Raw genomic sequence first — 27,699 nt, forward strand, 5'->3', positions numbered from 1 at the left:
CCCCGTGACCTCATTTAACTTTCATTTTTAATTTTTTGTTATTATTTTTAAAAAATGTTTTATTTATTTTTGAGACAGAGAGAGAGACTGCATGAGCAGTTATTTTTGAGACAGAGAGACAGAGTGTGAGCAGGGGAGAAGCAGAGAGAGAGGGAAACACAGAATCCGAAGCAGGCTCCAGGCTCCGAGCTGTCAGCACAGAGCCTGACACAGGGCTTGAACCCATGAACTAACTGTGAGATCATGACCTAGTCAGACCCCCCCAGGTGCCCCTCATTTAAACTTTTAAATAAGGCACATTCTGAGGTGCTGGAGGTTAGGACACTATAACAGTTTTTGGTCACACTTCAGTCCCTGGTAGCAGCCAGTTATCAGCTGCTAGAGCTGGGCAGTGATGGACGCCAGCCTCACATGTAAGGTGTACAAGTAGACATGTTCCCCAAGAGCCACCACCTGACAGAGATGGGGGGCTGGTGGGGTGCCTCTGCTCCAACCCTTTTCTGCGTGTCTTCATCTGCACAGATGGACACGTGCCTGATTCTATGTCTCCCCATGAGTGCAGTCTCTGGGCCTTTCTCCACGTGTGTGTGCTGGGCTCCCTGAGAGCTGGAGAAGGTGGCTGAACTGCACCTGTTGCTGGGGGACGTCCTCACTCAAAGGTATCACCTTCTCCACGATTAGGCTTCTGTCCTGAATTTAGGTCTGAAACTCCCAGTAGTCGGCTTGTGAGTCCAAACATTTCTATGTGATATTTATGCTTTCTTAGCACTGTTAAGGTTAACAGCAAATATCTTATTGTGTTTTATTTGTAACATCAGCCTTGCCGCTCCGCCAGATCCGTGTGCACCTGTACCGGGTTGGCCCTGCAGGGACAATGGGGTGTGGCCGATGGGTTTTTAAGGCGGCTCTAAAGCGGGGCCAGGGCTGCCGTTGGGTTCCTGTGGAAGCTGTGGGCGCAAGTTGGGCTGTTTGGTAAAGACCAGACCCCGGGGCTCTGTTACTGAGGCCCTTCAGTTGAGGGACTGAGCTGGGTTGTGGAGTCTGCAAAGGTCGGCAGGCCAGGCTGTGCCATGGACCCTGGCTGTGGACACCTGTCCCCAGACCTGGGTACCGCACTCAAGGACTTCTCTGCAGCATGTCCCTTTATCCCTGGGTTTCCCAGGAGGCCTCAGGAGGAGGGCCAGGAAGAGCTTCTTGGGAGCTGGAGGTGGGGGGTGGGGCCAGTGCATAGGCAGGATGTGAGTGGGGTGAGGCCGGGGCGTGGTGGTCGGTGCCATCTCACCTGTCGTCTTTCCCCAGGAGGCAGGAGCAGTTCCAGAGAAACCCCGACAGCTACAACGGCGCCGTGCGTGAGAACTACACCTGGTCACAGGACTACACTGACCTGGAGCTCAAAGTGCCGGTGCCCAAGCACGTGGTGAAGGGGAGGCAGGTAACGGCGGGGCCCCTCCAGCTCCTCACCCAGCTTTTCTTTGTGGCAGCGGATGTCCGGTGTGGGCTATGCCGGAGCCCGCTGGCCTGGCCTGCGGTCTCTGCTGTCCTTCAGCCCTGCTGTGCTGCTTGGGTACACCTGCTGCTGGGTGTTGAGCTCCAGTGTCGTCCTGTGGTTTATTGTGTGGTGTCCCCTCAGAAAGCCTGACAAGGGAGGCAGGGTGATGCTTGTCACACCCGTTTCACGGATGGAGAAGGCGGCGCCTGGAGAGGCAGGGCGGAGACCCCCCAGGTTGTGCAGTGGCCGTGGCTCCCGGTTCTGTGCTTGCCCGAGCAGGGGTGCTTGAAGCCTGAGCTGGTGTCTTCACTCTTGAACAGGAGCAGAAACGGAACCTCTGATGGGGGGAGAGAGGGGTTTTTACTTGGGAGCCATGTGAGCAGGGAGGCCTCCCTTGAAAGGAAAAGCCCTGTATGATTTGGGAGGTGGGATGTGACATCGTCGTGATCCCCTCAGTGCGGAAGCTCGGGCTGTGTGCCGGACACACCGTATCCTTGCTTCGGTCTTTGGAAGGGAGGCAGTGCCTTCCGTGTTTTGTAGAAGAGACAGAGGGGCCGAGTGGTCCCTTGGACCCCCGAGCGACACAGGTGCCCCTACCCCGAGCCTGGGGTGCGCTGCCTCTGAAGCTCCTGCTGCTTTCTCGCTTTTCAAAGAGCAGTGCTGCCGGCTTCTTCCAAAGAGAAGGTTCTGGAATGTGCAAAGTAGAGCTTGTACATGACTTGCTCCTACTTTTTCTGGATTCAGCTGCCATGTGAAGTGGCCCTGGCCCTGGCTAGTCTGGCTGTGTGTGGAGAAAGCCAGGCTGGGCGGTGAGCGAGCCCCTCCGGGGTCCCCGTTCTGAGACACCCCATACCGCCCAGGCTGCACCTGAAACGGGCCCAGCCATGCGCAGGACCAGGCAGGGGCCGGGCAGCCTCTGGAAGACGCACACCCAACAGCATCAGAGGGAGGGAAGGCAGGAGCCCTGAGGCCTCTCGGCTCCATGTGGTTGTGGGTCAGGGATCTTGAGCCATGCTGGTTGGGGCATCCTGTCTACTTCTTTCTTCCTCTGCCCTCCTCCCACCCCGTGTGTGGAGATGTTACCAGGGCTCGCTGACCCCTGGTCAGGTGGACTTCAGGGTCCAAGTCAGACCTGATGACTAGGGGTCATCCATATAGCATCTCGTTCTGGTGACTGTATCTCCTCCATTTCTGGTAGGTGCAGACTGGCCTTCCTGGGGGGCGACTTTGCCCAGCATCTTCTGGGGCTCCAGTGGGGGAGGACTTTGCCCAGCGTCTTCTGGGGCTCCAGTGGGGGAGGACTTTGCCCAGCATCTTCTGGGGCTCCGGAGTGGGGAGAAATTTGCCCAGCATCTTCTGGGGCTCGAGTCGGGGGGGGGGGGATTTGCCCAGCATCTTCTCGGTTCTAGTGGGGCAGACGCTGGTGTAGGTGTCACCTTTTGTTGGGGTTGCTGTGTATGCAGGTGAATCAGTTAAGAAAAGTGCTGGCTACAAACTTTGCTAAAGATAGCTACAGCTTCCTGCTGTACTTCCTGTCTTCTGACTTCTCCACGAACTTCTGGGACTTTCTTCAAAAGAGTTTGTATCAGGCCTAACCTAAAACCAGTTATTTTCTCTTTGACTTTGGAGAGCCAGGTCACCTGGCCTCTGGCTTTCCACCCTGGGAAACATTCATGCTGGTGATGGCGGTGTCAAGTCTCCTGACTCTGCCACCAGCACTGTGTCTCGAGGGTCCTGTGCACTTGATCATGTCCCACTGGGGGACAGGCTGTCACACCTGGGGGTCAGATCCATGCCTTCTCTCAGATACATGTGTTGTGACCTCGATACGTCCTCACTTTCACCAAGGGTGGCCATGTGCTTGTTCCCGCCTGAGACCTTGACTGAGGTGGTTCCCAAGGCTTGGATGAGATTGCTGTTCTGGGACTGACCTCCGTGGGCACAGACAGTGACAGTGGGCACCAGTGTGGCAACTCCGGGGAGTGGTGGCTGCCGTGTGGTGCATCGGCAAGGCCAAGGCCAAGTGTTGGAAGAAGGCGATTTCTCGCGTTGGTGTTTTGTGACACCTGCTGACTGCGTCTCTGCTGGCCTGGCTTCATCCCTGACATGACTCAAGTTTCCGTTATCTTCTTCAGGGGTATTTTTTGTCCACGTTACTGCTCTTTTTTTAAAGCATTGAGGTGAAATTTGCAGTACTAACTTCAGGCGTACAGCATGGTGCGTTGGTGTTTGTCTGTTCCGTGCGAGGGTCAGCGCGGCAAGTCTGGTGAACACCTGTCCTCTCACATAGTAACAGACTGTTTTCTCGTGAGGAGAACTTTTAAGATTTAATCTGTTAGCAATCGTCAGATTCCCTGCTAGTCCTATACCAACGCAGGGGAGAAGGAGAGAGGGAGGGAGAGAGAACCCCAAGCAGCTCTGGAGAGCCTGACATGGGGCTTGAACTCACAAATCATGAGATCATGACCTGAGCTGAGATCAGGAGTCGGACACTTAACTGAATGAGCCACCCGGGCGCCCCTGGGACCTTCTTGTAAACCTCTGTGGTCTCTCACATTTTTTAGTGATTTAAGAGTTTTAACCACAGTTCACTTAAAACTTAGCAGTACGTTTATTTTGCTGATCTCAGGGTTTTTTCTTAGGAATCGTTAGTTTTTTTCTGGACTGGCTGCTTTCCAAACCCTTCTCCGAGGTGCCTGTCACAGCTACCTGGTGGCAGTATTTATTTTGGGGTTTTGTCTATGGCACTTGTCAGACCGATGTCTGGTGGTGGCTGTGGTCGCAACGGCCCAGTGGTGAAGTCACGGTTGTTGTGTGGGCAGCCCTGCGAGTGCGCGACGGGCTGGCGGGGACCCCCGGCCCCTCCTCTGGCGGTGACCGGTGCCAGCAGCAGCAGAGCAGCCCGTCTCCTTCCTCCGTGCTGGGGCTTGTGGTCCTCTGGCGTGGTGGATGGAAGAGTGTGTGAAGCACGTCACGGCTAGGGTCCTGCTGTTTTCACACAGCCATTTTGCTGGTGGATCTGAAGCAAAATTCGGCTGAGGCCTTGGCATCGAGTAGGAGTGAAGTGCACTCAGCTCTTCGCTTCGCCTGCCATGCTGAGGAGCAGGGGGACGTCCGCGCCAGGGTGGGTGCCAGTTCCCTGCCGGTGTCCCACATCTGGCATTTCACTGAATGCCCAGGAATTGGCTGCTGGAAAATTGAACTTTGTGGTTTTGAGGCCGACCCCTCGTGCCATTGAGAGAACTGGAGGTGCGAGCCACCGAGGTCCCAGGCCGTCTGACTATGTAGCGGTGGAACCGAGGGCTGCAGGGCCCCTCTCCTGCCCTATTAGGCAGTCGCTATTGAGTGAAAAGCGTGGCGACACTGTCGTAGACAGAGTCCTGGCTGGATTGCACAATTTCCCTCCTCCCTGGTATGACATCCCCTCTGCTTGGGGACCGTGCACAGTCTTTGCTGACTGAGGAGTCCTGCGTCTTCACCTCAGGAATCTTCCAGAGTGGCACCGAGGCTCTGAGCACATCTGCTGCCATGGCGCTTTGCCCCTGAGCTCAGTGCCACCAATGGAATTCGTCCTGCAAGCTCCGAGCCATGGAGTCCCTTCTCTTAGGGGGCGGAGCTGTGTTCCACTTTGTGCGGGTTTGGGTGCTCAACGTGATCTCTTCACAGGCTGCCCCTGTCCCACTGTCCTCCACCAGCCCCCGCCCTGGCCTCGGTCACCCATGTCCTGAGCTTGTGGGTCAGCGTGTGAGTGTGCACTGCCACGTCCTCGGTGCATTAGGACTGCAGAGGCGCGGGCACCTGAGGCCCCTCCAGGCAGTGGGTGGTTACTGACGCAGCCTCTGGTGGCTGGCACTGTGGTCCTTGCTAGTGTCTTGTGGTGGAGATGGGGGAGCAGAGAGCGCTGTCCGATGCACCCTGTTTTGGGCGTGTGCAGGAGCGTTGCCAGGAAGCGCTGTCACCAGATGAAGAGGCACAGCCTTTCTTTGGACTGCTGACGGCCTTCCGCGGGGGTGCACTGATCCACGTTCCCGTTGTTGGTGCTCAGGGGCACGTCGTCGTGGTGTTTGGGGTTAGTAGAAGCGGAATGGGTGGCGGGAGAGCGTCTTGGTGTATGTGGATTCATATCCTCTCGTGAGTAAGCTTCAGCACGTCCTTACATGCGCTGGTCAAATCTTAGGGCCTTTCCTTAGTGATTTCTAGGAGCTCTTTACAGTTGTATCTCAGGTCAGCCTCTTGGCTGTGGTGTGTGTTGCAGACCTATTGCGTCGTTTTGTTATTAATATTTGAATCGGCTTATATTTTTTCCTTGCAGAACTTAATTTATTTTAGAAAGGAGTAGGTTGTGTTTTGATGGAGCTTCTTTGGACCTTTGCTGCCTTACAGTCCACTTGGATTTTCTTACTGCTTTCGAGCAGTTTTGTCTAAATTCTAATGGTTTCCCATTTGACCGTTCAGGAAATGAAATGACTTGTTTCTCTTACGGAAGGCACTGCTGTGTGGTGCTCTGGGCCTTCCTCGTTAGTTACTAGCCGCAGCCTCACTAACACAGTGTGAATTTTATCACTTAGAATTGATCTTTCTGTTGTATTTGGTTTGGTGGAGATGCTCCAGAAATGCTCCTGTTCATAAGGGACAGGGAGAACTTGAACAGAATTAGCTAAAACTGGGGGGTGGAAATGGACACTAGTGTTGATTTTTGAAAGTGTTATTTTAAGGAAATGGTGTGGACCATGCCTGCCGTCTGCTGTGGGTCGCTTGCTGTGTGTGGATAAGGGAGGTGGGGGTGCTGCTGAGGACGGGGTGCCCTGGGCTTGACAGCAGCTCCTGTGTTGGATGTCAGGCTAACTGCGCTTCGTAAACACGGATGTGTTCCCACACGGTGTGTTTGCGTGTCATCTTTATGTTGCGTATTGTTTGGTAAGGGACACGTCTCTCAGCCTTGTGGGTGGTGGTCTTGATCTCACAGCGCCTCCTTGCTAGGGTCCTTGTCAGCCCCTTGGGGTGACAGCCTGTGACCTGTGTCAGGACATACCTGTACATGAGATCTTTTCCAGGGTGGTCTCGACCCCTGTTTCCACATTGGGACCACCTCCCCGGTCCTTCCCCCGCATCGCAGGCCTGGTCACTTGGGAGGAGGCGGGGCGGGGGACAGGGAGGCATGTCTGCCCTGCCCGCTGCACACCCACGTGCGGCAGCCCTGCCTTTCCCTCTGTCTCCGTTCGTGGGCACACATCCCCAGTTCTCTCCTGGCACACACGGTAGCTCCAGAATTTTCTGAAGGGACGCAAGCTATTCCGAAGTGCTCACACTAGCTTACATTTTACATACCCACCAAAAGCGTGTGTGGGCTCCACGTCCCCAACACCTGTTGTCACTCATTGTCTGCCTCCTGATGACTGCCTGGACGAATCTCGTTGTGGTTTCCGTGTGTTTTTTGGATGACTCATAGCATTGAGTATCTTTTCATGTGCTTATTGGCTATTTGTATGTCTTCTTTAGAGAAGTGTCTATTCAGTGTCTTTGCCTTTTAAAAAATTGATTCTTTTCATTGTTGAGTTGTAGGAGTTCTTTTTAAATATAAATACTATACCCTTGTCAGATAATTTGCAAATATTTTCTTCCGCTCCATGAGTTGTTTTTTTTTTAAGAGAGGATTTTTTTTTTTTAAATTCTAAAAAAATGTTTATTTTTTGAGAGAGAGCAAGAGCCGGGGGGCAGATAGAGAGGTGAGAGAAATTCCAACCAGTCTCTGAGCTGTCAGCACAGAGCCCGACACGGGGCTTGAATTTACAAACTGTGAGATTGTGACCTGAGCTGAAACCAACCGAGAGTTGGGTCTATAATCGACTGAACCACCCAGGCAGCCCCAAGAAATGATGTTTTTTGAAGCACAGAAGTCCTTATCAATAGTCTAGCGTTTGTCTTATTTTTGGTTGCCTAAGAAACTATTGCCTAATCCAAGGTCTTGGGTATTTCCATCTTTTTTTTTCTTCCCAGAGTTTCATGGTTTTAGCTCTAACTAGAGGTTATTGGTCCATTTCAAGTTCATGTTTGTGTAAGGCAGGAGTGAGTGCTCTGACTCCCTTCTTCTGCGTGTGGATAACCCTTGTCACAGCCCCGTTTATTGAAAAGACTCTTCTTTTCCCCACCGAATTACCTCGGCACCCTTGTTTACCATCACCTGACTCTAAATTTATGTGTTTATTACTGAATTTTAAATTCTGTTTCAGTGATCTGTGTCCATTTTTACGACAACACCACACTGTTTAGATTATTCGATGTGTGTAGTTAAGTTTTGAGATTTTTTTGTTCCCTTTTTCCTCCATGACTGCTTTCTTTTGTGTTAGAGATGTTCTAGTGTAGTATTTTAATCCCCTCATCTTTTATTAAACTATATTTTTGGGGTTATTAGTGTTTTCTCCAGAATTACAATCAGTACAGATTTAATTTCAGTGTGTATGTAGAATTGGGTTTTATATGTGATTTCTGTTCTCTGCTCCTTTGTGGTGCAGCTCTTTTCTCTCTTTTTTAAGTTTGTTTATTTATTTTGAGAAAGAAAGCAAGCGTGTGAGTAGGGGAGGGGCAGGAAGAGAGGGAGAGAGAGAATCCCAAGCAGCCTCCACACTCAGTGCAGAGCCCAGCACAGGGCTCCATCTCACAAACTGCGGGATCACGACCTGAGCTGAAGTCTGGACTCGGACGCTTCGCTGACTGAGCCCCTGGGCGCCCTGTGGTGCGGTTCTTTTAAACCAAATAGGAGACAAGGAGAGCTCATAAATGAAAGGTGCACTTATTACCCTGTTTTCTGTGTCTCCCTTTACCGGCACTCTCTTTTTTCGTGTGGATTGAGAGCACTGTCTAGTGTCCTTTCATTTCAGCCTGGAAGACTGCCAGTGTTTCCTGCAAGGCCTGTGCGAGGAAAGCTGGGCCTATGGGGTGAATTCTCTCAGGATGTTTGTTTGTTTGTTTCTCTGGGAATCTCCTAATTTCTCCTTCATTTTTGCAGGATAGTGTTGCTGGATATGGAATTCCTACTTGCTACCACTTCCCTTCACCCTTTGAGTGCTCCCTCCCACCACCTTCTAACCTGTGGTTTCCAGTGGCGGTGGTGGCGGCCGCAATGGCAGTGGCAGAGTCTACTGAGGAGCAAGCCTCTTGCCCGGTGGCTTCACATCCTGCTTTCGAGAGTCTCTCTCTGGCTTTGGCTTTCTTGACAGTTTGATCTGGATGCATCTGGGTCTTGGTCTCTCTGCATTTATACTACTTGGAGTTCATTGAGCTTCTCGAATGTGGCCTTTCAGCCATGGTTCATATATTCCTTCTCTTCTCTTTCGCTTTCCTTCTGGGGCTCCATAATGCAGGTTGTGGCATACTTTGTGCCGTCCCCCCCGGACTCCGAAGCTCTGCTAGGTTTTCTAGGTTTTTTCCTATCTTTTGTTTCTCTGACTCCTCTCTTGTAATCTGTCTTCAGTTTCCTATTTTTTCTCCCAGCTGCTATGACTGGCCTCTGAGAGCCTCTAGTAGATTTTTTTGCTTCAGTTCTTTTCCCCAGTTACTTTTGAATTCCAGAATTTGTATTTGGTTCTTTTAAAAAAGTAATATGTATCTCCTTATTGATTTTCTTTATGAGATGTTATTCCCATACTTTAGTTGTTTTTACCTGGTTTTCTTTAGCTCTTTGAGTGTATTTATCAAAGCTGATTTATAGACTTCTGCTTAAAGCCCATGTCTGGACTTCCTCTGGAATAGGTTTTATTGATTGTTTTTGTCCATTGTGTATGGGTTATCTTTTCTGTTTTTGTGAATCTTGTAAATTTTTTTGTTGAAAATTTTAATAACAGTGTGGCAGTTCTGGAACCCAGACTCCCTTTTCCCTGTGGCTTGTTGCTGTTGGTACTTGATGTAGTTCTTGTTTGTATGATGACTCTTTCTTTCTTTCTTTCTTTCTTTTTCTTTCTTTCTTTCTTTCTTTCTTTCTTTCTTTCTTTCTTTCTTTCTTTTCTTTCTTTCTTTTCTTTCTTTCTCTCTCTCTCTCTCTCTCTCTCTCTCCTCTCTGTCTTTTTATCTGTCTTTCTTTCTGTCTTTTTTTAAGAAAGAGAGTGAGGGCCCACGAACAGGGGAGGGGTGCAGAGGGAGAGAGAATCTTAAGCAGGCTCCATGCGCAGTGTGGAGTCTGATGTGGGACTCGATCTTACAATTGTGATATTGTGATGTGGGCTGAAATAGAGAGTCAGATGCTTAACTGACTGAGCCCCCAGGCACCCCTGATGACTTTTCTGAACTAATTTTCCAAAGTCAATATTCTTTATGTGTGGGGCCAGTGAAGTCTCTGGTGAGCTTAGCGATCAGCAAATGATTGCACAGACTTTCTGGAATGCCTAGAACCACTGACTCTCTCCTACAGGGCTCCATGTGCATATCTGGGCATGCCTTTAACACTCAGCCTCACAATTGAAGATTCTGCCATAGCCCCCACTTCCTGCTCATGCAGAGGCTCAGAGTCAGCTGGGGTTAGGGCCTCACCTAAGGGGTTTTCCCAAGCTTGCATACAGCCTGTACATTCAGGTGTCCCAGATTTTCAAAACCTCATGAACATTATATTCCCCAGCCTTGTGTTGTTTGCTGCCACTGTTATCCGCTATTTCAGTTCACAGTGAAATTAAAATACTTGCCTCTTAATTGTTTTCAACAAACACTGTCTGGGGAAAAGACTTTTTTCCACATCCATTTACAAACAGCCTAGCAGGTGGATCTTCCAGGGAACTGTCACACGTCACAAGTATTCAGTTCTCTGGGAGTGGAGATTCAAAGGAGCCCTGGCCCCTTTCCGCACTCTCTGAGGCTTGCCAGGCTGTGCTGGGAGCACCGGTGACCCAGGGGCTGGGGAGTGAGAACGGGTCTCAGCTGAGGTAAGAAGGTCACAGAGCTGGTGTTTTTGGCACAGATGGGGCTTCCTGCACACCTCTGGTTAGTTTCCAGAGTTCAGAGAAAGTACATATTGGCAGTTTCTGCCAGTGTTCATGTTGCTGTCTTCGAAGAGAGCTTTTTTGGGGTCTTACTTGACTGTGTTCCATTTCGGATCAGGCACTTGTGTGGCTTCTGGTTTTCCTGGGGTTTCTTGCCTTCTTTTTCTTGTAAAAAATAGTATCCTTTCATCCTAACCTCAGAGCCACCCAGACTCTTTACAGCATGTTGTCTGAAATCACTTCCTGAAGTCCTGTCCCCTCGCATTCCAACCTGGGCCAAGTGTGGTGGAGTTCCATACAGCTGCCATCTGGGAGTTTCCGTTCACCATACCTCAGGTTAAATTCAGTGTTTGGGGTCCCGGTCACATCTTCTTCTTCTTCCCCTCCTCCAGGTTTAGTAAGATGACCGACATATAACAGTGCGTTAGCCCGGGGGTATAATGCACTGACTTGAAGTCCATATGCGCCGTGGGATGGTCACCACGGTGAGTTTGTGGCCTCTGTTGCCATACGCAGTTACAGTTTTGCACATGTGTGATAAGTGGGTGCTGCTGCCTTAGCGACTTGCATGTGTGTGACAGGGTTGTGAGCTACGTCCCCAAGCTGTGTGGGTGGTCAGGACTTCGGACCCTTTTACTGGAAATCTGATGCTTCTCCCTCTGGTTTAATTTTCTTCTCACTTTGCTGTGCTGTAGCTTCAAGGAACTTTCTCATGATATGTTGTAAATACAGGGTTCTTGAATGCCTTAAAATGGAGTTGTTTTAAGCTCTATTTATTCCCTGGTTCGGATATGGACAGAAATCTAACTTCAAGAACGTTGTCCTCTCGGGACATCCAGATGGCCAACAGACACATGAAACGATGCTCAGCATCCCTCCTCATCAGGGAAATACAAATCAAAACCACACTGAGATACCACCTCACGCCAGTCAGAGTGGCTAAAATGAGCAAATCAGAGAACTCTAGATGCTGGCGAGGATGTGGAGAAACGGGCACCCTCCTACACTGTTGGTGGGAATGTAAACTGGTACAGCCCCTCTGGAAAACAGTGTGGAGGTTCCTCAGGAAACTAACAATAGAACTCCCCTATGACCCAGCAATAGCACTGCTAGGAATTTACCCAAGGGATACAGAAATGCTGAGGCATAGGAGCACATGTACCCCAATGTTCATAGCAGCACTCTCCACAATAGCTAAAACATGGAAAGAGCCTAAGTGTCCATCAACAGATGAATGGATCAAGAAGATGTGGTTTATCTATACCATGGAATACTACATGGCAATGAGAAACAATGAAATCTGGCCATGTGTAGCAACATGGATGGACCTTGAGGGTGTTATGCTGAGCGAAATAAGTCAGGCAGAGAAGGACAAATACCATATGTTTGCACGTATAGGAGGATTAGGAGGAACTTGACGGAGGAACAAGGGGGAGAAGAAGGGCGGAAATGGTGGGGGAAAGGGAGAGAGGCAAACCATGAGAGACTCTTGAATGCTGACAAAAACTGAGGACTGATGGATGTGGGGGGGAGGGGGGGATGGGCATGGAGGAGGACACTTGTGGGGATGAGCACTGAGTGTTATGTGGAAACTAATTTGACAATAAACTATTTGTAAAAAAAAAAACAAAAACAAAAAAAAACGTTGTCCTCTCGGAAGAAGGAAAGCATGCCCCCCACATCCTGTGTTACCCATCTGAGAGCCACCCCATCCAGTGTTACCGGTACTGAGAGCCCCCCCACATCCCTTGTTACCCATCTGAGAGCCCCCCACATCCATTGTTACCGGATCTGAGAGCCCCCCCACATCCATTGTTACCAGTTCTGAGAGCCTCCATTCAGCTGTTTTGTGAGTAAACTCTTTTCTTCGGCTGTGGAACTTTTAAGGGCCTATTTGAAATACCTGAGGTTATGAAACCATGAGGTTGTGTGAGTCATCTTTCATTCGTTCTGTTCAGCCCCCGGTGGGTTGTCTGGAGGCATGTTTTCCTTCGACTCAGGAGCAGTGTCCCGTGGCTGCTGTGGCTTCTGGCACGCCACACAGGTTACCTGGATGGGTCTGTGTCTCTCCCGTGACATCTCCCAGTCTTTCTGTTGGAAGTTTTATTGTAGCCTCTGTGTGTTTAATATGTGTGTGGTCATTCTATTTCTTTCTGCTCCCACACCCCGCTCACACCTCTCTGAGGACGCATGTGGGAGACAGGTTAGAATCTCCTTGTTTCCTAATTAGTTTTGGAGCCTTTGTCTTTGTTTCTCATGCTGCAGCTTTTCCCTAAGGATGCAATTCTCAGTGCCCTGGTTGTTTTTTTACTTAAAAACATATTTTCTCGGGGCGCCTGGGTGGCTTAGTCGGTTAAGCATCCGACTTTCGCTTAGGTCATGATCTCGCGGTTCGTGGGTTCGAGCCCCGCGTCGGGCTCTGTGCTGCCTGCCAGCTCAGAGCCTGGAGCCTGTTTCAGTCTGTGACTCCCTCTCTCTCTGACCCTCCTCTGCTCACACTGTCTCCCTCTCTCCTAGAAAAAAATAAAAATATTTAAAAAAAAAAAAAAACTATTTTCTGCATTGTTAAGAGTAGGGGGCAGTGTGTCTGGGGCCTGTGCCTCCCCAGCTGAGGAGGGCTGAGGGGCCAGCAAACTGCCCAACACTTTGTGGCACCCCCCTGCCCCTCCCCACCCCACCTCACTGGTCTGGACCACAGCACCTTCTGTCCTTTCTGATGGGGCTTCCCCGGTGTCGCCATCCGGGGCTGCCTCTGACTCTGAGCGGCTCTGCGTCTGCCCTCCCTGTCTGCTGACTGCTGGCCAGAAGCCCCAGGTGGTGGGGCTCCCGGGTGCAGACCAGTCCCTTGTCCCTGTTCCGCACTGCCGTCCCCACACTCTTACTGGTCTCCCCAGAGTTGCCAGAAATTCTGTCCCCGTCTCCCACCTCCTCCCTTGCTCAGTCTTGGCTTTTCCTCTTTGTGCTTTGTTTCTGTGGGTCACAGAGCCTGGGATGTGCTCACCCTACCCAGAGTGACATCTTGAACAGGAAGCTTGTCCTGTCTTGGTCCCCTCCGTGCTTTGGCTCTCCCCTCCTGTGCAAGACCAACAGCATGAGAAGCTTGCCCAGATTTGGAGATTACTGTTATGTAAGGCTGGCTGGGAGGATTTTATTAAGGCGAGCTTGCTCCTGGGGTGCCCCATTGCACACCCAAATTCATGGTTAAGGACAGCTGATGGGCGGGGATTGGATCCCCTGGGAGTGTGCCAGGTCCTGCCTGTGTCTTTGCAGAGCTGGCCAAGTCACCAGTAAACCCCCCCAGAGGTTGGGTGCCGGGCTGCTGTGCCCATGGGACACCCCAGCCTGCATGTGGAACTGTGTGGACAGTGGCTCACCTGCCCCCAGGCGCAGCCTCGGAATTCTCCTTCCCCTAAAAAGCCCGGAAAAGCCGCCTCGCAGTGGTGACTCTGGACGCTGGTGACTCCGGATGGCATCTTTCTGTCTACTTGAGGGTATTTGAAGTACAGTTAGGTTACAGTAGCTAGCCTGATTATCTGCAACTCTGAGAGTTTCTTTTCAACATTTTATGTTTAATGAGCACTTCTGGAGCCATGTGGTTGGATCGTCTCCACACAGCACCCTTAGGAAGGCCTGGGTTCTCCCCTCCAGTGTCCCTTCACTTAATGCATTCTGCACATACATTCATGAAAAGATTTTACATTATAGACACGGATTTCAGAGTTTGGAAAGAGACAGGAGTGGTTAGCTGCCCTTGTCCAGTTCCTGATCTGACGAGGCTCCTGAGCCCTGGGGGCTGCTGGCCAGTGTGGTGGCAGAGGCAGATGTGGGGTGCGGGTGTCCCCACGGAGGGGCTGGGGGAGAGGCGAGGAAGGGGGACAGGTGTCCCCACAAAGGGGATAACCGGGGAGGGGGCAGGTGTCCTCACAGAGGGCCTAACAGGGAAGGGGGCAGGTGTCCTCACGGAGGGACTGGCAGGGAGGGGCAGGGGAGGGGGAAGGTGTGTGCACCNGGGGGCAGGTGTCCCCACGGAAGGACTAGTGGAGGGGGTTGGGGAAGGGGGCAGGTGTCCCCACGGAAGGACTAGTGGACCGAGGTGGGGGAGGGGATAGGTGTCCCCACGGAGGGTCTCGATCTCTGCTTGGAAGCCTTAGCAGCTCCTGGAAGAGGGCTTGCGGGGCCTCTGCACCCTGTGCAGACGGCAGGACGGAGAGAGGGCACACCCCACCTACGCCACCCGCACTCGCCTCCTGTGTGGGCTCGGTCTCCCCTGATGGAGCAGGGGTTCTGGTGGAAAGCCAGCAGTTTTCCCCACATCATCATGACACACGTCGAAACAGAACTTGCAGTATGTTGACTTGAAGGGGATGGAGACGCGCAGGCCAACTCAGACATAACTTGGTTGGGACAGTGGTCCTTGTCCAGCTGCTCGCTGCCCCTGGGGCAGTCCCGCATCGTGTTCCGGTCTGCACCCGGGCCCTGCTCTGGAACGTGCTGGGCACCACCTCACGGCACCAGCTGATCCCCTTCTCCTCGGTTCCAGGTCTCGGTGGCCCTCAGCAGTAGCTCCATTCGGGTGGCTGTGCTGGAGGAGGGTAGGGAGCGCGTCCTCATGGAAGGGAAGTTCACCCACAAGGTCAACACCGAGAGCTCCCTCTGGAGCCTGGAGCCTGGGAAGTGCGTTCTGGTGAGTGTGGGCATCTCTGGAGGGCTGCGGGAGGGAGTGGGGGTCCCATCGGTGGGCGGGGGGGGCCTGGATTCCTGTGGGCCAGGGTGCAGCTTAGGGCACCTTTCCTGGTCTCGGCCCTGTAGGCCCTGCCACTTGGCTCTCTGAAGTGGAGCTGATGTTTACATGAAACCCAGGGCGGTCTGTGCTTGGGTGAACGTGGTGGCCTCAGGCGATGAGCACCGTGGAGTACCCAGCAGGGTCACCCCTGCACGGCAAAGCTCGCCCGGGTGTCTCCCCCAGTCCCAGAGGCTCCTGCTTGCAAGGCCTTGGCCACGTCTGGGGCACAGCCAAGCAGGGTAAGAATCAAGAGGCAGGTTGATTTCAGGGGTGCCTACCAGGGAACGCAGAGAGCACGGTTGGACCGCTCATTTGACAACGGGGTCTCGCTGAGCCAGTCGGGGCTACAGAGCCCCATCAAGAGCTTCAGCGCCCCACTGACTGGAACCTTCTGTGGCTCCAGCCCCTCTTCAGGGCCTTGGCTTGGTTGGTGGGTGCTGCCCGGCGGGGTTGCATATGACGCAGGGTGCCTCACCAGGATCTGGAGGAGGGGACGGGCCCACAGGAAGATACCAGGTCTTAGGATAAAACCTAAGAGTTTCAAAGGCACGTTGTGTGCCAGGAAGGAAGGAAGCAAAAATGCGTGTTTTCAGTTTCGTGAATACCTGCCTATCTGCGGAATGGGTGCCCGTGGGCCGGCCTGTCTGTGGGACCAGCAGGGCCGTGGGATGGAGAGGGGTCTGTCAGTGCTGGGGTGCCGGAATCCCAGGTACACACAGGGCCTCCCCACGTGACGAGGACACCAGGTTGCAGAGCGCAGGTCTCGTTTGCCCGGCCCTTGTTCTCAGCCTTGCTTTGCACTTCCCTGCCCTTGCAAGGTTTCCCTTCTCTCTGTGAGAGTGTGACGGTTGACACCAACTCCCCGTTGTCACTCTGGGGCTCAGACCCTCTCACCGTCAGGCCGTACCTCCGTCCCCCAGTCCACCGGGGCCGTCCCTGCACTCTGGCCACATGGGCGGTCACATCTCCAGCTCCTGTCGTTTGTAAAATGCCTTCTCGGTCACAGCCTTACTTCCCATGGTTGTGGGAGGCAGGGTCAGGTCTCCTAGGCCCCCACCCCACGACCACCACCAGCAGGTGGAGCTGTGAGGCTGGTGCCCGCAGATGAGGGCACCTCACCCTCCAGTGTGGGGTGCAGTGGCTCCAGAGCGGGGCCCACAGGGAGTCCAGGTGGTACTGTGATTGTGTTCCCTGTAGGAGCACAGCCGGGAAGCCCTCCCCTCACAGCCCGTCTGCTCTGATGCTCCCTCCGGGATGTGTGAAATCGTGTCCCTGCGAGTATGGGCCAGCCCGACAGCCACTGTGATCGGTGTACCCAGCGTCCCTGCTATGGAGATGTGCTGCGGGTGACTCAGTGGCTTGTCTCGTAGCACCTTTGCTTGGCAGAGGCGACTTTGTTTGTTCTGTGTGCCTGTGCCTGAGTGTGGCTGTGGCCGGGATGGACACATGCACCTCATCATCCTGGCTGCCACTTACAAGCACACGTGGGGCCAGGCTCGGTGAGTGGCTAGTAATGTGATCAACTCTACAGAAGCTCGCTTTCCAGACCTGTTTGCTGAGGCTACACTGGAAGTGGCTTCCCAGAGCTGAGGCCGGTCTGTTCCCTCCCTGTCAGCCCTTGGGGGCAGGGAGGAGCACTTGCAGCAGGTGGGAGGCCTTCTGTGGTCGTCCTCCCCATGCCCGGAGCTGGTGCATTTGTCGCTGCCTAGGAACACAGCTTTGGGGAGTCTTCCCTGCAGGCCCCCTGCCAGCAGGGCCCATGTGGGAACCGTGGGTCCCCTGGTCCCAGACAGGTCCCTCCCTGCTGTCCGCAGAGCGCTTGACCCTCAGTGCTGGTGCCGCATGTATGCCGGCCTCACTGCGTGCATATCAGTCCCTGAGCTCACCTGTCATCCCGGCCCTGGCACGGCTGGCGTGTTCTGCCCATGGAATGCAGTCCTTCCTTCCCCCTTGTCCCCTCCCTCCTGACCATAGGCTGTGGTCTGGGTTTGATGGTTTATCCGTTGGTGACGTTTGGGCTCACGCACCTGCGATGCTACCGTGGCTCAGTGAGCGTGTTGCTCTGACACGTGAAGACCCTGCTTGTGTTTGCTGCTGGGAACAAGCCCGGGTCCCTCCCTTGGGCATCAGAGGTAGATGGCAGAGCTCCAGGGCCTCCCCTCTGATCAGCATTGCCTGGCATCAGGAACCTCATCAGCTGTATGGGAACTCCAGTCCTCACCCTTGAGTTGAGGCCGAGAGCCGTGATTGGTCACTCCCGACACATAGGTTGCTGGGCACCAGGGCCACCAACAAACACAGTCAGGAGCCCCTCTCCCAAGGGCTACAGTGGGCTCAGCATGCCCCAGTGTCCTCACTAGAGCCTGGAACCTGCACATAAGACTTCACAGGAGAATGAGAGGGAGATGTGAGACAGAGGAGGACCCACAGATGGAGGGGTGACATGAAGACAGGCAAAGACTGGGGTCACAGCCCGACCTCAGACCCTCGGGAGGGGCCAGTCGGCCTCACATGGAGAGGGCAACTGTCCCCTGCTGCCCCGGGGCAGTGACACGGGCCTCGGGTGGCAGGGTGTCCACCAGGGCCTCGCACAGCAGGTGGGGGCCCCAGGGCTGCCTGTCACCTTGCTGGAGTCCTTGGTCCGCACCTCTGACCTCCCGGCAGGTGATGCTGCTTGCTTCCCAGCCGCCCCCCCTTGCCCGAGTGGATGCTTTGAGAGCAGGCAGGGGTGGCAGCTAAAACCGGATGACAGCTCTTGCCTCCCTCCCTCCCACACTCGAGAATGCCTCTCAGGCAAGAGACGTGAAGTCAGCGCCTCCCCCGACCGTTCTGTCCCAGAACCGCCTGGCACACTGTCCTCGGTTCCCCTCCAGGAGGTGCTGGCGACTCGGTGTCATGGGCGGTGGGGGGAGGTATCTGAGGGTGGAGGGTCGAGGCCGCATCCCACGTGGGGCTGGTCCATCAGCTGACCCTCTAGCTGGTCAGGTGAGCTCAGGAGGTGCAGGGTGCTCTGGGACCCATGTCTGCTTGAGGGACACGGGGGTGACCGTGTGGACTTGCTTTGTCCCCTCGTACCTGGATGACTTACTTCGATCATTTCCTTAAGTTCACCTCTCATGAGCAGAGTCACAGGCTGACTATTCCTTGGCCCTTTGCCAGGGACTCCCCCCTGTGCTGTTTCTGTGCTGACCCCAGGTCCCCATGTGTCCTGACTACTGGCCCGCCCCACAGTCCTTTCTCTGTCTCTCTCCATCCGCTGGGGGGATGTGGGTTTCTCAGGAAAGGCCTTCCCATCACCATCTCCTCACTCGCGGCCACCAGCATCACGGAGATGTATCCTCCTTCCTCCCAAATGCAGATTAAATAACATTAGCATTTTGGCGCACGCCAGAAGCCTGGAAACCGTCCCTAGAATGAAATGCAGGCCCTTGGCCTTCACGCTCTCGTCTCCCTGGGAGTTTCTCAGGTCGGCCAGCACCTTTCACCACTGAAGGCGTACCTGAGCCCCAGCAGGGAGGAGGGGTGGGGGGGGCAGGGATGTGCTGGCAGCACCAGCGGGCCGTGCTCCCAGGGAACGCAGCTACTGCCCCTCCGTCCCGTGGGGACCCCGCTCCACACCACTCGGCTGCCCGGTGCTTTCAGCACATGGGCCCCCCCCTACCCCGCACCACGGACTTGTCCTATTTGGCCCACATGGTGCTTTGATTTGTAAGCTTAAAAAGCTCGTCAACAACATGGAACATCGGGAGATGGCCCATGACCATGCTGCCTCCGGAAGATTCTGGATGCAGACCCCATCCTCTCCCAGAAAGGCCTATAGCGAACAGCTCCCCGTCGTCTGTCCTGGGCTCCAGGCACCTCCGTGGAGCCCCGTCCACAGCGCGTACGGACGCCTCCCCAGTCCACATAGTCCAGAGGGCACCTCACCAGGCACACGGCCGCCTGCTTGGACAGGCAGCCCTGGAGGGAGGAGGAGGAGGCAGAGGTGAGGGCTCTTCGGCACAGGTTGTGGGCGGGCTGGGCTCGTTCACACGGGGCTCGAAGTTTCTGTGAGGACATTTCGGGAAACTGGTCCTGGGTCTGGAACCGGGTCCCTACAGGATCCTGGAGGGAGGCCAGGTAAGCAGGGCATGTTGCAGCGATTGCCCCGACCTGTCAAGCCTGAGACGGAGCACCAGCGCAGTCGGGGATGGGAGTGAGTGGGGGTCTTTGAAATGCTGGGTGCCCAGGAGGAGTCTCTGTGGACACGGGTAAATGGCTGTCATGGAGGAGGAGCCCTGCTGCCACTGTGGGGAAGACGGGGTCAAGGAGGAACTCACAGTGCATGTGGCAGCGTGATGCTGGGAAGGTACTGTGTCACCTGTGCCGTGTCCTGTTGGGGTTGCTTCCCTGAGTTTAATCAGGAGGAAACACCAGACAAGCACCGAATGAAAAGTGGTCTTTAGGAACAGAGACCTGGAACATTCCAGGTGAGCAGGGCAGGACCACTAAGGTGCATTCAGGACCCCGACCTGCATCCCATGCTGGAGAAAAGGTGGGCTGAGCTTCTAGTAGTGGAAGGAGGCCCTCGTGGAAATGCCAGGAGTCAAGGGTCACATGGTTCAGAAGAAACTCCTGGGGTTTGCTGTGTGTCACACGTGACCTTAAACAGAGAGGGCCTGTGTGTGGACATGCAGTGGCAGAGTGTCCTGGGGGGAGTCCAGGAAACAGGCATACGGGTGTGTTTAAAATTATTCCAAATAAAATCTTGGAAAACCCAAGATGCAAAGAAGCTTGAGAACAGGCTCGCGCCCTCAGTAGTCCGGTGCACATGACCTGGGTCTGCTGGGCGGCCAGGCAGTGGGCCGGGAGCTCTGGGCGCCGCTCTGCTGGGGTGCTGTGTTTGTTGGCACTCAGGATGTATCCCCAGACTGCATCTCCATGAACTCAGTTTTTAGGGAAGTAACAAAACATTAGTGAAAAATCAAAACACAACATCAGGCCATCTGACTCCTTTAGACTTGGGGTCTCGAGCTCTGTCCGAAGGGCATCTCCTTGGCGACGTCTTGTTTTGGCCACTGTTACAGCAATGTGGATGTACTACAAGGACACCATGCTGAGTGCAAAAGGCGGGGCCCACTGAAGGACGTGTGATGTGTCCCAGGGTTGCTCGCAGGCATGGGGCTCCTTTTGGGATGATGCCGCCGCAGAACTGGGTAGAGGTGGGGGTTGCATCGCACTTGGACGTGCTGACACTGACTTGTTTGCTTTACTTTTCTTGTTTGTTTACTTAGAGAGAGAGAGAGAGTAAGTGGGGAAGGGACTGGGGGAGGGGGAGAATCCTAAGCAGGGTGCACACCACCAGTGCAGAGCCTAGCAGGGGAGCTCAATCCCATGACCCTGGGATCATGACCTGAGCTGAAGAGTCAGATGTTCAACCGACTGAGCCTCCCAGGTGGCCCTGTTGAGTTTCACCTCAGAAAAAAATTGTTTTAAAGGTGGTGTTGAGCTTGTCTGTGTTTTTGTTGGCTTTGCAAAGGGCCCATGAGCATTTGCCTTGTGGACCCAAGATGTGTGGGCGGTGAGGCCCACTGGGTTCCTTGTGTACAGCGTCAGTCCGTCCTGTCCCCAGGCTGCACAGGGCCTGGTCATGCGTGTGGACCTGTCCAGACACCCTGCATGAGATTCGTGGTTCGTGTGAGGGTCTCTGTTTCCCGAGACGGATCGGCCTGAAACACCGTGGGCATCTTGCGGGGATAATGGGAACCGAGCACAAGCACCGCAGGTGTCTCGCGGGGAATAATGGGAACCGAGCGCAAGCACTGCAGGCATCTCGCGGGGAATAATGGGAACTGAGTGCAAGCACTGCGGGTGTCTCGTGGGGAATAATGGGAACCGAGCGCACTCCCACTTGGAAGGTTTTCGTTGCATTGGAAGGAACACAGATTTCCACCTTGGTGAAGATTCTCGATGTTGAGGTCTTGGCCGGTTAGGTCCCTCCACACAAACTGCTGAGCAAAGTCAGTAAGAAGCTGACTGAACAGAGCATCTGGAGACAAAATCCACCCCACATGTAGACCGTGGCGTTGGCTGGGAGAAGTCCATCCTCTGCTGGGCCTGCAGACGGGGGCCCTCGGAACCCGCTGTCCCCCTGGGGTTCACACCACACCCCCCCTGGGACAGTTGGTTTGGAAAGGGGAGGCTCATTTTGTCGTGCCAAGGTTGATGCTGCCACCGTCACCATGCTGTGACCCTCTCACCGTGCGGCCTGCCTCATATCAGTGCCCACACCCCGAATCCTCCTCAGGAACCTCAGAAATGTCCCTGGTGGGGACCAGGTCTGGGTTGGCAGTGTCAGGATTGCCCTCTGGCCAGTCCCCCTCTCCCCCGGGTGCTGCCTTGAGTAGGACTTGCTCTGGCTGCTGGCTCATCACGTCTGCCTTCCCTTCTGGCCCTTCGGGTTGTGACCGGGGTTTCAGGCCATTGGACAGTAAATGGACAGTATGAGGGAAAGGGGGCCTCCTATCTGTCAGTTCTTGGCCACCTCCCCGTGTGCGGCTCTGACACTTGGTCATGTGCTGGGCGAGCAGGCAGGGCTGCAGCACATGGATAGAGGCTCTTGTTTCGGGTCGAGTGTGCCCCTGGTGGTGCAGGGAGGCTGTGATGGGAGCTGGGCTGGGGCCCTGGCCGCCTCTGCGAGGACCTGGGGGGNTGGGGGGCGGGGAGTGTCCCTGCCTTGGTGTCACCGGCCGTGCTCTAGCCTGGTCACCATGTGGATGGGGCACTGGTTCCACAGCTGGACAGGGCCCAGGTGGCGGGGCCACGACGGGCCAGTCCACACAGACACAGTGACTCCGCACATGATCCTAGCTCTCCCCTGCCCGCAGGTCCTGTGGGAGGCTGACAAGGGGTCACGGGAAGTCTCCTTCCAAGTCGCTTTGGAACAAATGTCGGGGGCGTGAGACATCTGGGTGGCCAGTGCCAGGCGGGGGGTGCCATGTCCGCAGAGACCCACACTGGGCAGCACACGCTGGGGCCAGAGAAGACAGTGTCTTGGGTGTGATCATTCCTCCCAGGAGCAGAAGAAAGGGTCCTTTTTCTCAGGGTACTGTTGGCTCCCCTTGTTGGGAGTTGGGGACCCCAGTGGGACCAGACCTGGACAGGAGAGGGGCTGTTGCTGGCACCGCGGCTTCTGCCTCCTAGGGTTTGTTGTTTTGTTCCACGTGCATCAGACACAGGAGCCCCCCAGTGGCATTGGGATTCAGAGATGTCCTGGGGCTTCACTGTGGTCCTGCCATGTCGGGGGTCTGCTGCTGGTGTGCTCCTCCTGCCTGCCCCCAGGGGCTGTTTGTCCCCCACCCGCCCCGCCATCCAGCCAGCTTTCCTGTGAGGTCTCTCAGGCAGTGCTGACTGCTGCATCCCAGGTGGGCTCCTGCCCAGAGTCTCCGAATCTTCTCTCGGCTGGGCTCCCTGACCACCAGGGCTCACAGGGCTGGGGGGCTAACGTGGACCGTAGGCAGCTCTTGGGCCTTTTGTGGGCTGTCTCTCTCCGGCTGTGACCACTGAGCTCGCAGGCGGGGGTGGGGGGTCAGCTGAGCGAGTCTAGTCACACGACGGCCGCCTGTGGCTGGTGGACGAAAGCTGTGTGGATGTGGTCCTGAGGGAGGCTCCAGGACTGCTGCTCTGGTGGGGAGGGCGGGCTGCTCAGGCCAAGGGGGCCTCAGGAGGTCCTCAACGACAGGCCCAGGGCGGGCAGCCAGCAGGGAAGTGTCTGAAGACGCCGTGGGCTTGCGGGAAGAGCTCTGTGCCTGGAGTTGGAGGGGAGCTCCCGGGGACGTATGTGCTGGGCCAAGTGGCAGTTCCTCACACGTTCAGCAGATACTCGGGAGCCGGGGCCTGCATGTGCCCCTTGCCCCAGTGACCGGAACCGACACTGTTGTCTGGGATGCATCCAGGCCTGGCGGGGATTCGGGGAGGAACGTGTGCAAATGTGGGCCGTCCCTGTGCGCGGCCACGGGAGATAGCGCAATGTGGGGAGCGCCACCAGAAGAGCTTGAGGGCGGCAGGAGGGTTGGTCCGGGAGGGAGCAGAGTGGCCTGGCAGAGAGGGAGCGGGGAGACTCAGAGCTGCGCGGCCGCACAGCTATGCACGGCTCAGCTGGTGGCCTCTGTGGCCCCTGGAGAAAAGCCAGTCCCTGGGAGAAGGGAGAAGGGCGACATGGGGCCAGATGTTTAGCAGGACTGGCTGGCGCCTCCCCTGAGGGTCTAGGGTGGGGTTGCTGTGGGGAGTGGACGACGGCATGGGGATGCCCCCTCCACACTCCTCACCGGAGCTTGGGGTCACCCCAGAGACACAGGGCCCACATGGGTCCTGTCAGGCATGGAGAGAGGCCAAGGAGAGGGCTTGAAAGGGGGCGGCAGGCGGGAGTTGGAACAAAAGTAGTGGGTGGGGCTCATTGCACCCTGTCTGCATCAGCGGGGGCTGGTGTCCAGGCCCCCGGTGCAAGTCTGACATGCTCACCTCTGCTCAGGGAAGAGGGGGCCCCGGTCAGCAGGGTTCTGCAGCCTCATCGGACACCGGGGGTTTCCCCCCTGTCCTGCATGTGGGGGCATCGCGTGGGAGTGTGTGCGTGAGGCCTGCAGTTTCCAGGCAGGTCCTCCCGTGGAGTGGCCAAAGCGAGCACCACTCTGGGCCGTGCAGCTAACCTCTGTGTCTGTTTTCTGTTTGTAGAAAGTCCATGAGATGCTGAAGAAGGGGTGGGATGCAGAAGGCTCCCCCTTCCGAGGCCAGCGGTTCGACCCAGCCATGTTCAACATCTCCCCAGGCGCCGTGCAGTTTTAGCACCCGGAGGCGAGGACGCGCCCCGGCGCCCTCCTGCCAGGGACTCACCGTCGGGTTTGCCCTTGCCAGCCTTTCTCTCAAGGGTGAACCCGCGGCCCCCGGCCCTGCATCTCCAGACTGTTCCGGAGCAGCGTGGGGCGAGCGGGCCGCTGGACCCCCGCTCTCCTCTTGCTGCCGTGCGCACTCTGCTTGCTTTCCCCGTGCTTGGGCAGGGCAGGGGCGGGGGCCCGAGCCTGACCTGCCCCTGGGCACGCGTGTGCGGTCTCGCTTGGCCTTTGTGTGCACCCGCTGCCTGCTCAGCCCCATTGAGGAGCAGAGAGTGGGGCCGTGGGGACGCAGGCCCCAGGTGCAGCAGGAGCTGTCCTCTGACGTCCTCCTGTGGGACCCAGTCCCTGTGAGAGAGCCGACGGGGTGCCCTCGAGACCGCAGCGCGCGGCCCTTCTGCCGCTGCCAAGCCCGGGGCACTGTGCTGCCACCCCTGCTCAGCCAGCCCCCTGGCCAGCGCCGTGGGCTCTGCCCTTAGAGCTGGGGAGGACTCCTTCTGGGGGTGGTCCTTCCGGACACCCCCCCTTCCTTCACTTGAGTAGGTGGGAGCTGGCATGTCACAGTCACGTGGGGGGTTTCTGGCCCAAGGTGGCCAGAAAGTGAGTGGGGAGCCCCCAAATCTCTCCTGATCGGTCCCTGGGAGGCATCAGGTGGCTCTGATGCCATCGAGGGCATTGCCAAGGGGACCCCGAGGCGGGTCCTGGAGCTGCTGAGACCCTTCTTTCGGCTCCCCGGATTTGCACGCCTGTGTGCTGACGTGTGCGTGTAGGAACTGTGGGCGAGGGTGTGACAGGGTGGGGCATGCGCCTTCACTGGCCCCTTGGGAGATGGGGGAGCTGTGGACTCCGTGGTCACTTGTCTTCCTTTGCCCGACTTTGTTTTCAGTGTTGCGTTTCTGCCTGCCCTGCCTGCTGTGACCGTGTCCCACCTGTGTCTGGGAGCGGCCGGCAGGCTGAGGCGCCCGTGCACGCCGCTGACGGTGGGCCACCCCTGCCTTCCACTGGGCCCCGTCTGCCCCTCGCTGCTGGCCTGGGCCCTGGGGCTGGTGCAGCCTGCGTGTTTTCTCTCTTTAGACATGGCAGCCGTGGACCGGCCACTGAGCTCCGTCAGCTGAGGTCAGAGGAACGCGGGGTGCCTGCCTGCGAAGTCCCCCTTCTTCAGTGTCCGTTTGCAATAAATCTGTATTTAAACTCTTTGGGGTCCCTGTTTGTCATTTGCTGCTGTGACTGTTGTCTGTAGCGTGCGGATGTTTCTGGAATTCTGACCACAAGGTTCTTGGCTCACGTACAGAGCAGACACCAAAGTGGGGAATTCCTCGGAGTCTTCTGAACCAAGCTGGTCTCTAACCTGTGGTTTCTGGAAATCCAATGAGCTTTGGATCGAGAGAAAAGGATTGTAGCTGCAGGGCCCTGTCCCATCTGCTGTAGGCTCCTGAAACCCCAGGTGAGCACAGATCCCGAACTGCAGCCAGTGGACCCTGGCACCCTATGTTCCTGCACACAGCACACAGTGGGTCTGCCGCACCCCCTCACGGGGGACCTTGCTCAGTGGGCAAGGCCTGCCGCTTTTTCCTGGTAGTGATTCTTGAACGAATGGCGGGGTCGTGGTGGCACCATTAGCACACGGATGCCCAGGGCCAGAAGTAACCCACCAGCGAGGAGAGGCCCCATCTTTCTCGTTTGACCCAAAGCGTGTGTGAGGGAGAACAGAGTCAGCATTTGTGTGGAAATGTGTCCACGGGGCCGTGGCTGCTGTGCAGACGTGTGTGCCCAGAACTGACCTAACACCACCCAGGTCTGCCCCATAGACAGGCCGGCTGTTGCGTGTGAGTCTCTGGATAGCAGGCTGGCACTCATGTGAACACGGTGGGGATGCCACGGTCCCCTGCTGGCACCATCACAGCTTTGGGGGGTGGAGGTGGGGAGTTAACTTCTTGTCACTTAAGACTGCTCCCCGAGTGGCCTGCCCCACAGGTCTGCCAGAGCGTGGGGCCCCTGGGTGCCTCCTGGACAGGGTCGGGACGGGACCAGGTGCGTGGACACTGGAGCCCACGCCAGGAGAGTCTGGCAGGACTCAGTCTTGTTCGTGCTAGGGTAGGAGTCATGTGGTGGGATGGAGACACACCCCAGCTGTGGACAGTAGGCCCGGTGGCCTGATGTGGCCATCCTGGTTGAGTGGTATTCCACCAGGCAGGCCCGAGACATGCGTCCTGGAGAAGGTCCTCCTGCTTTCCCAGGCTTGCTTACCAGAGCCGGATGGGTCCTTTCGGTGCCAACAGTGTGTGAGGACTCATATAGGTGATGCCCCTGAGGCTGGAGCTAGACTCCCTCTTGCCCCACATCCTGCGGGGCTCACTGGCCTCTGCCGTCCACATGGCACTGGCCTGGCTTTGGTGGATGCTCTGCAGGTAGGGAGGTGGGAGGCCCCCAGTGTCATTTGCCAACAGAACCCCAGCAGCCCGGATGTTCCAAGAGGAGGTGTGGAGACGAGGCTGACCACTTCCTAACTTGGGTGTGGGCCAGCTGCCCTCCAGGGGCTCCTTCCTGAGGGAGAGGAGGGGTCCCCATGTGGGTGTGGAGATGGTGCCACTGGAGGCAAGGGGGAGCCCACCCCTGGGGCAGAGTGGTAGGGAAGCTGGCCAGGTCAGGGCTGTCCTGTGGCCTGGAGTGTGGCCCTCAGCGGGCTGCGGCAGGGGAAGCATGGAGCCCTCCAGGGGGTGGTGTCCGCAGAGGGTTTGGGTTAGTAGCGGTCACGGAGGGGTGGCGGCCCTAGCAGCTCTCTTGTCAGCTCTTCAGCCTGAGCAGGCCACGGAGGGCCCGGGGACAGGAGACCCTAGGCCGGAGCTTGAGACGCTAGGGGAGAAGGTCCTGGGCCCTCCTTTGAAAGCAGCCACAGGGCCCTCCCTCATCCAAACAGGTGATCCCTTCCCGTCTAAACTGACCCTCTGGGCGTAAGTGGTGAGGGATGGAGGCCCCCAGGAGGTGGGGCATCTTGCCCACCCTGTCTCTACCTCTGGTGGGGAAGGTGGCAGGGCGCACCCCAGCCTCCCGGGACGTGGCATCCTCTGGGACACCTGGCAGGCTCAGGACTGCCCCACAGGACCAGATGTGTCCTTTCCTCAGTCCCTGGACAGGGTGTCCACTCCCTCCATTAAGGTGAGGCAGGCCGTGTTTCTGGAGCACTGGATGTGTCAGAGGTCACAAAGGGTATCCTGGGTACTCCCTGGGAGTCCAGGATTGTCACCGCCCTTGATGACAGTCACAGGGCCATGTGCACCCTGTGTTTACAGTTGAGTAAGCAACTCCGTCACCAGAACCCTGGGTTACCTGGCAGTAAACCAAATAAAGCACAAAGACCTGAGGTGAACACGACTAGGGGTGGATTCTGCAGGCCAGCTGGGACCCCAGTGCACCCCAGGGCCGGGACACAGGTGGTGAGGTCCACTTGCCTGGTGGGAAGGTGCAGGCCAGGGACCAGGTGTGGGACGGTAAGTCCTCCAAAGGCACCTGCTGACCCCTGCGGGGTCATTGTGGCCCCTACAGAGGTGGGTACACCTGAGGGCCTCCCGGACCTCACCCCAGGCCAGAGGACACCAC

General features: G+C 56.1%; 1 protein-coding gene across 1 annotated transcript in view; it reads left to right on the plus strand.

Annotated features, from left to right (window-relative positions):
- Positions 1-25,296, plus strand: part of NUDCD3 (NudC domain containing 3) — a 56,659-nt gene extending 31,363 nt beyond the window's left edge. The window contains exons 3-5 of the mRNA XM_077765813.1: positions 1,300-1,432; positions 14,996-15,139; positions 23,948-25,296. Of these exons, the coding sequence (XP_077621939.1) occupies positions 1,300-1,432; positions 14,996-15,139; positions 23,948-24,058 (388 nt within the window). The 3' untranslated portion in view covers positions 24,059-25,296. The remainder of the gene's footprint in view (positions 1-1,299; positions 1,433-14,995; positions 15,140-23,947) is intronic.
- The last annotated feature ends 2,403 nt before the right edge of the window (positions 25,297-27,699 follow it).

This window comes from Crocuta crocuta, unplaced genomic scaffold (assembly GCF_008692635.1).
Source record: "Crocuta crocuta isolate KB4526 unplaced genomic scaffold, BGI_CrCroc_1.0 scaffold751, whole genome shotgun sequence".
Lineage (NCBI taxonomy): Eukaryota > Metazoa > Chordata > Mammalia > Carnivora > Hyaenidae > Crocuta > Crocuta crocuta.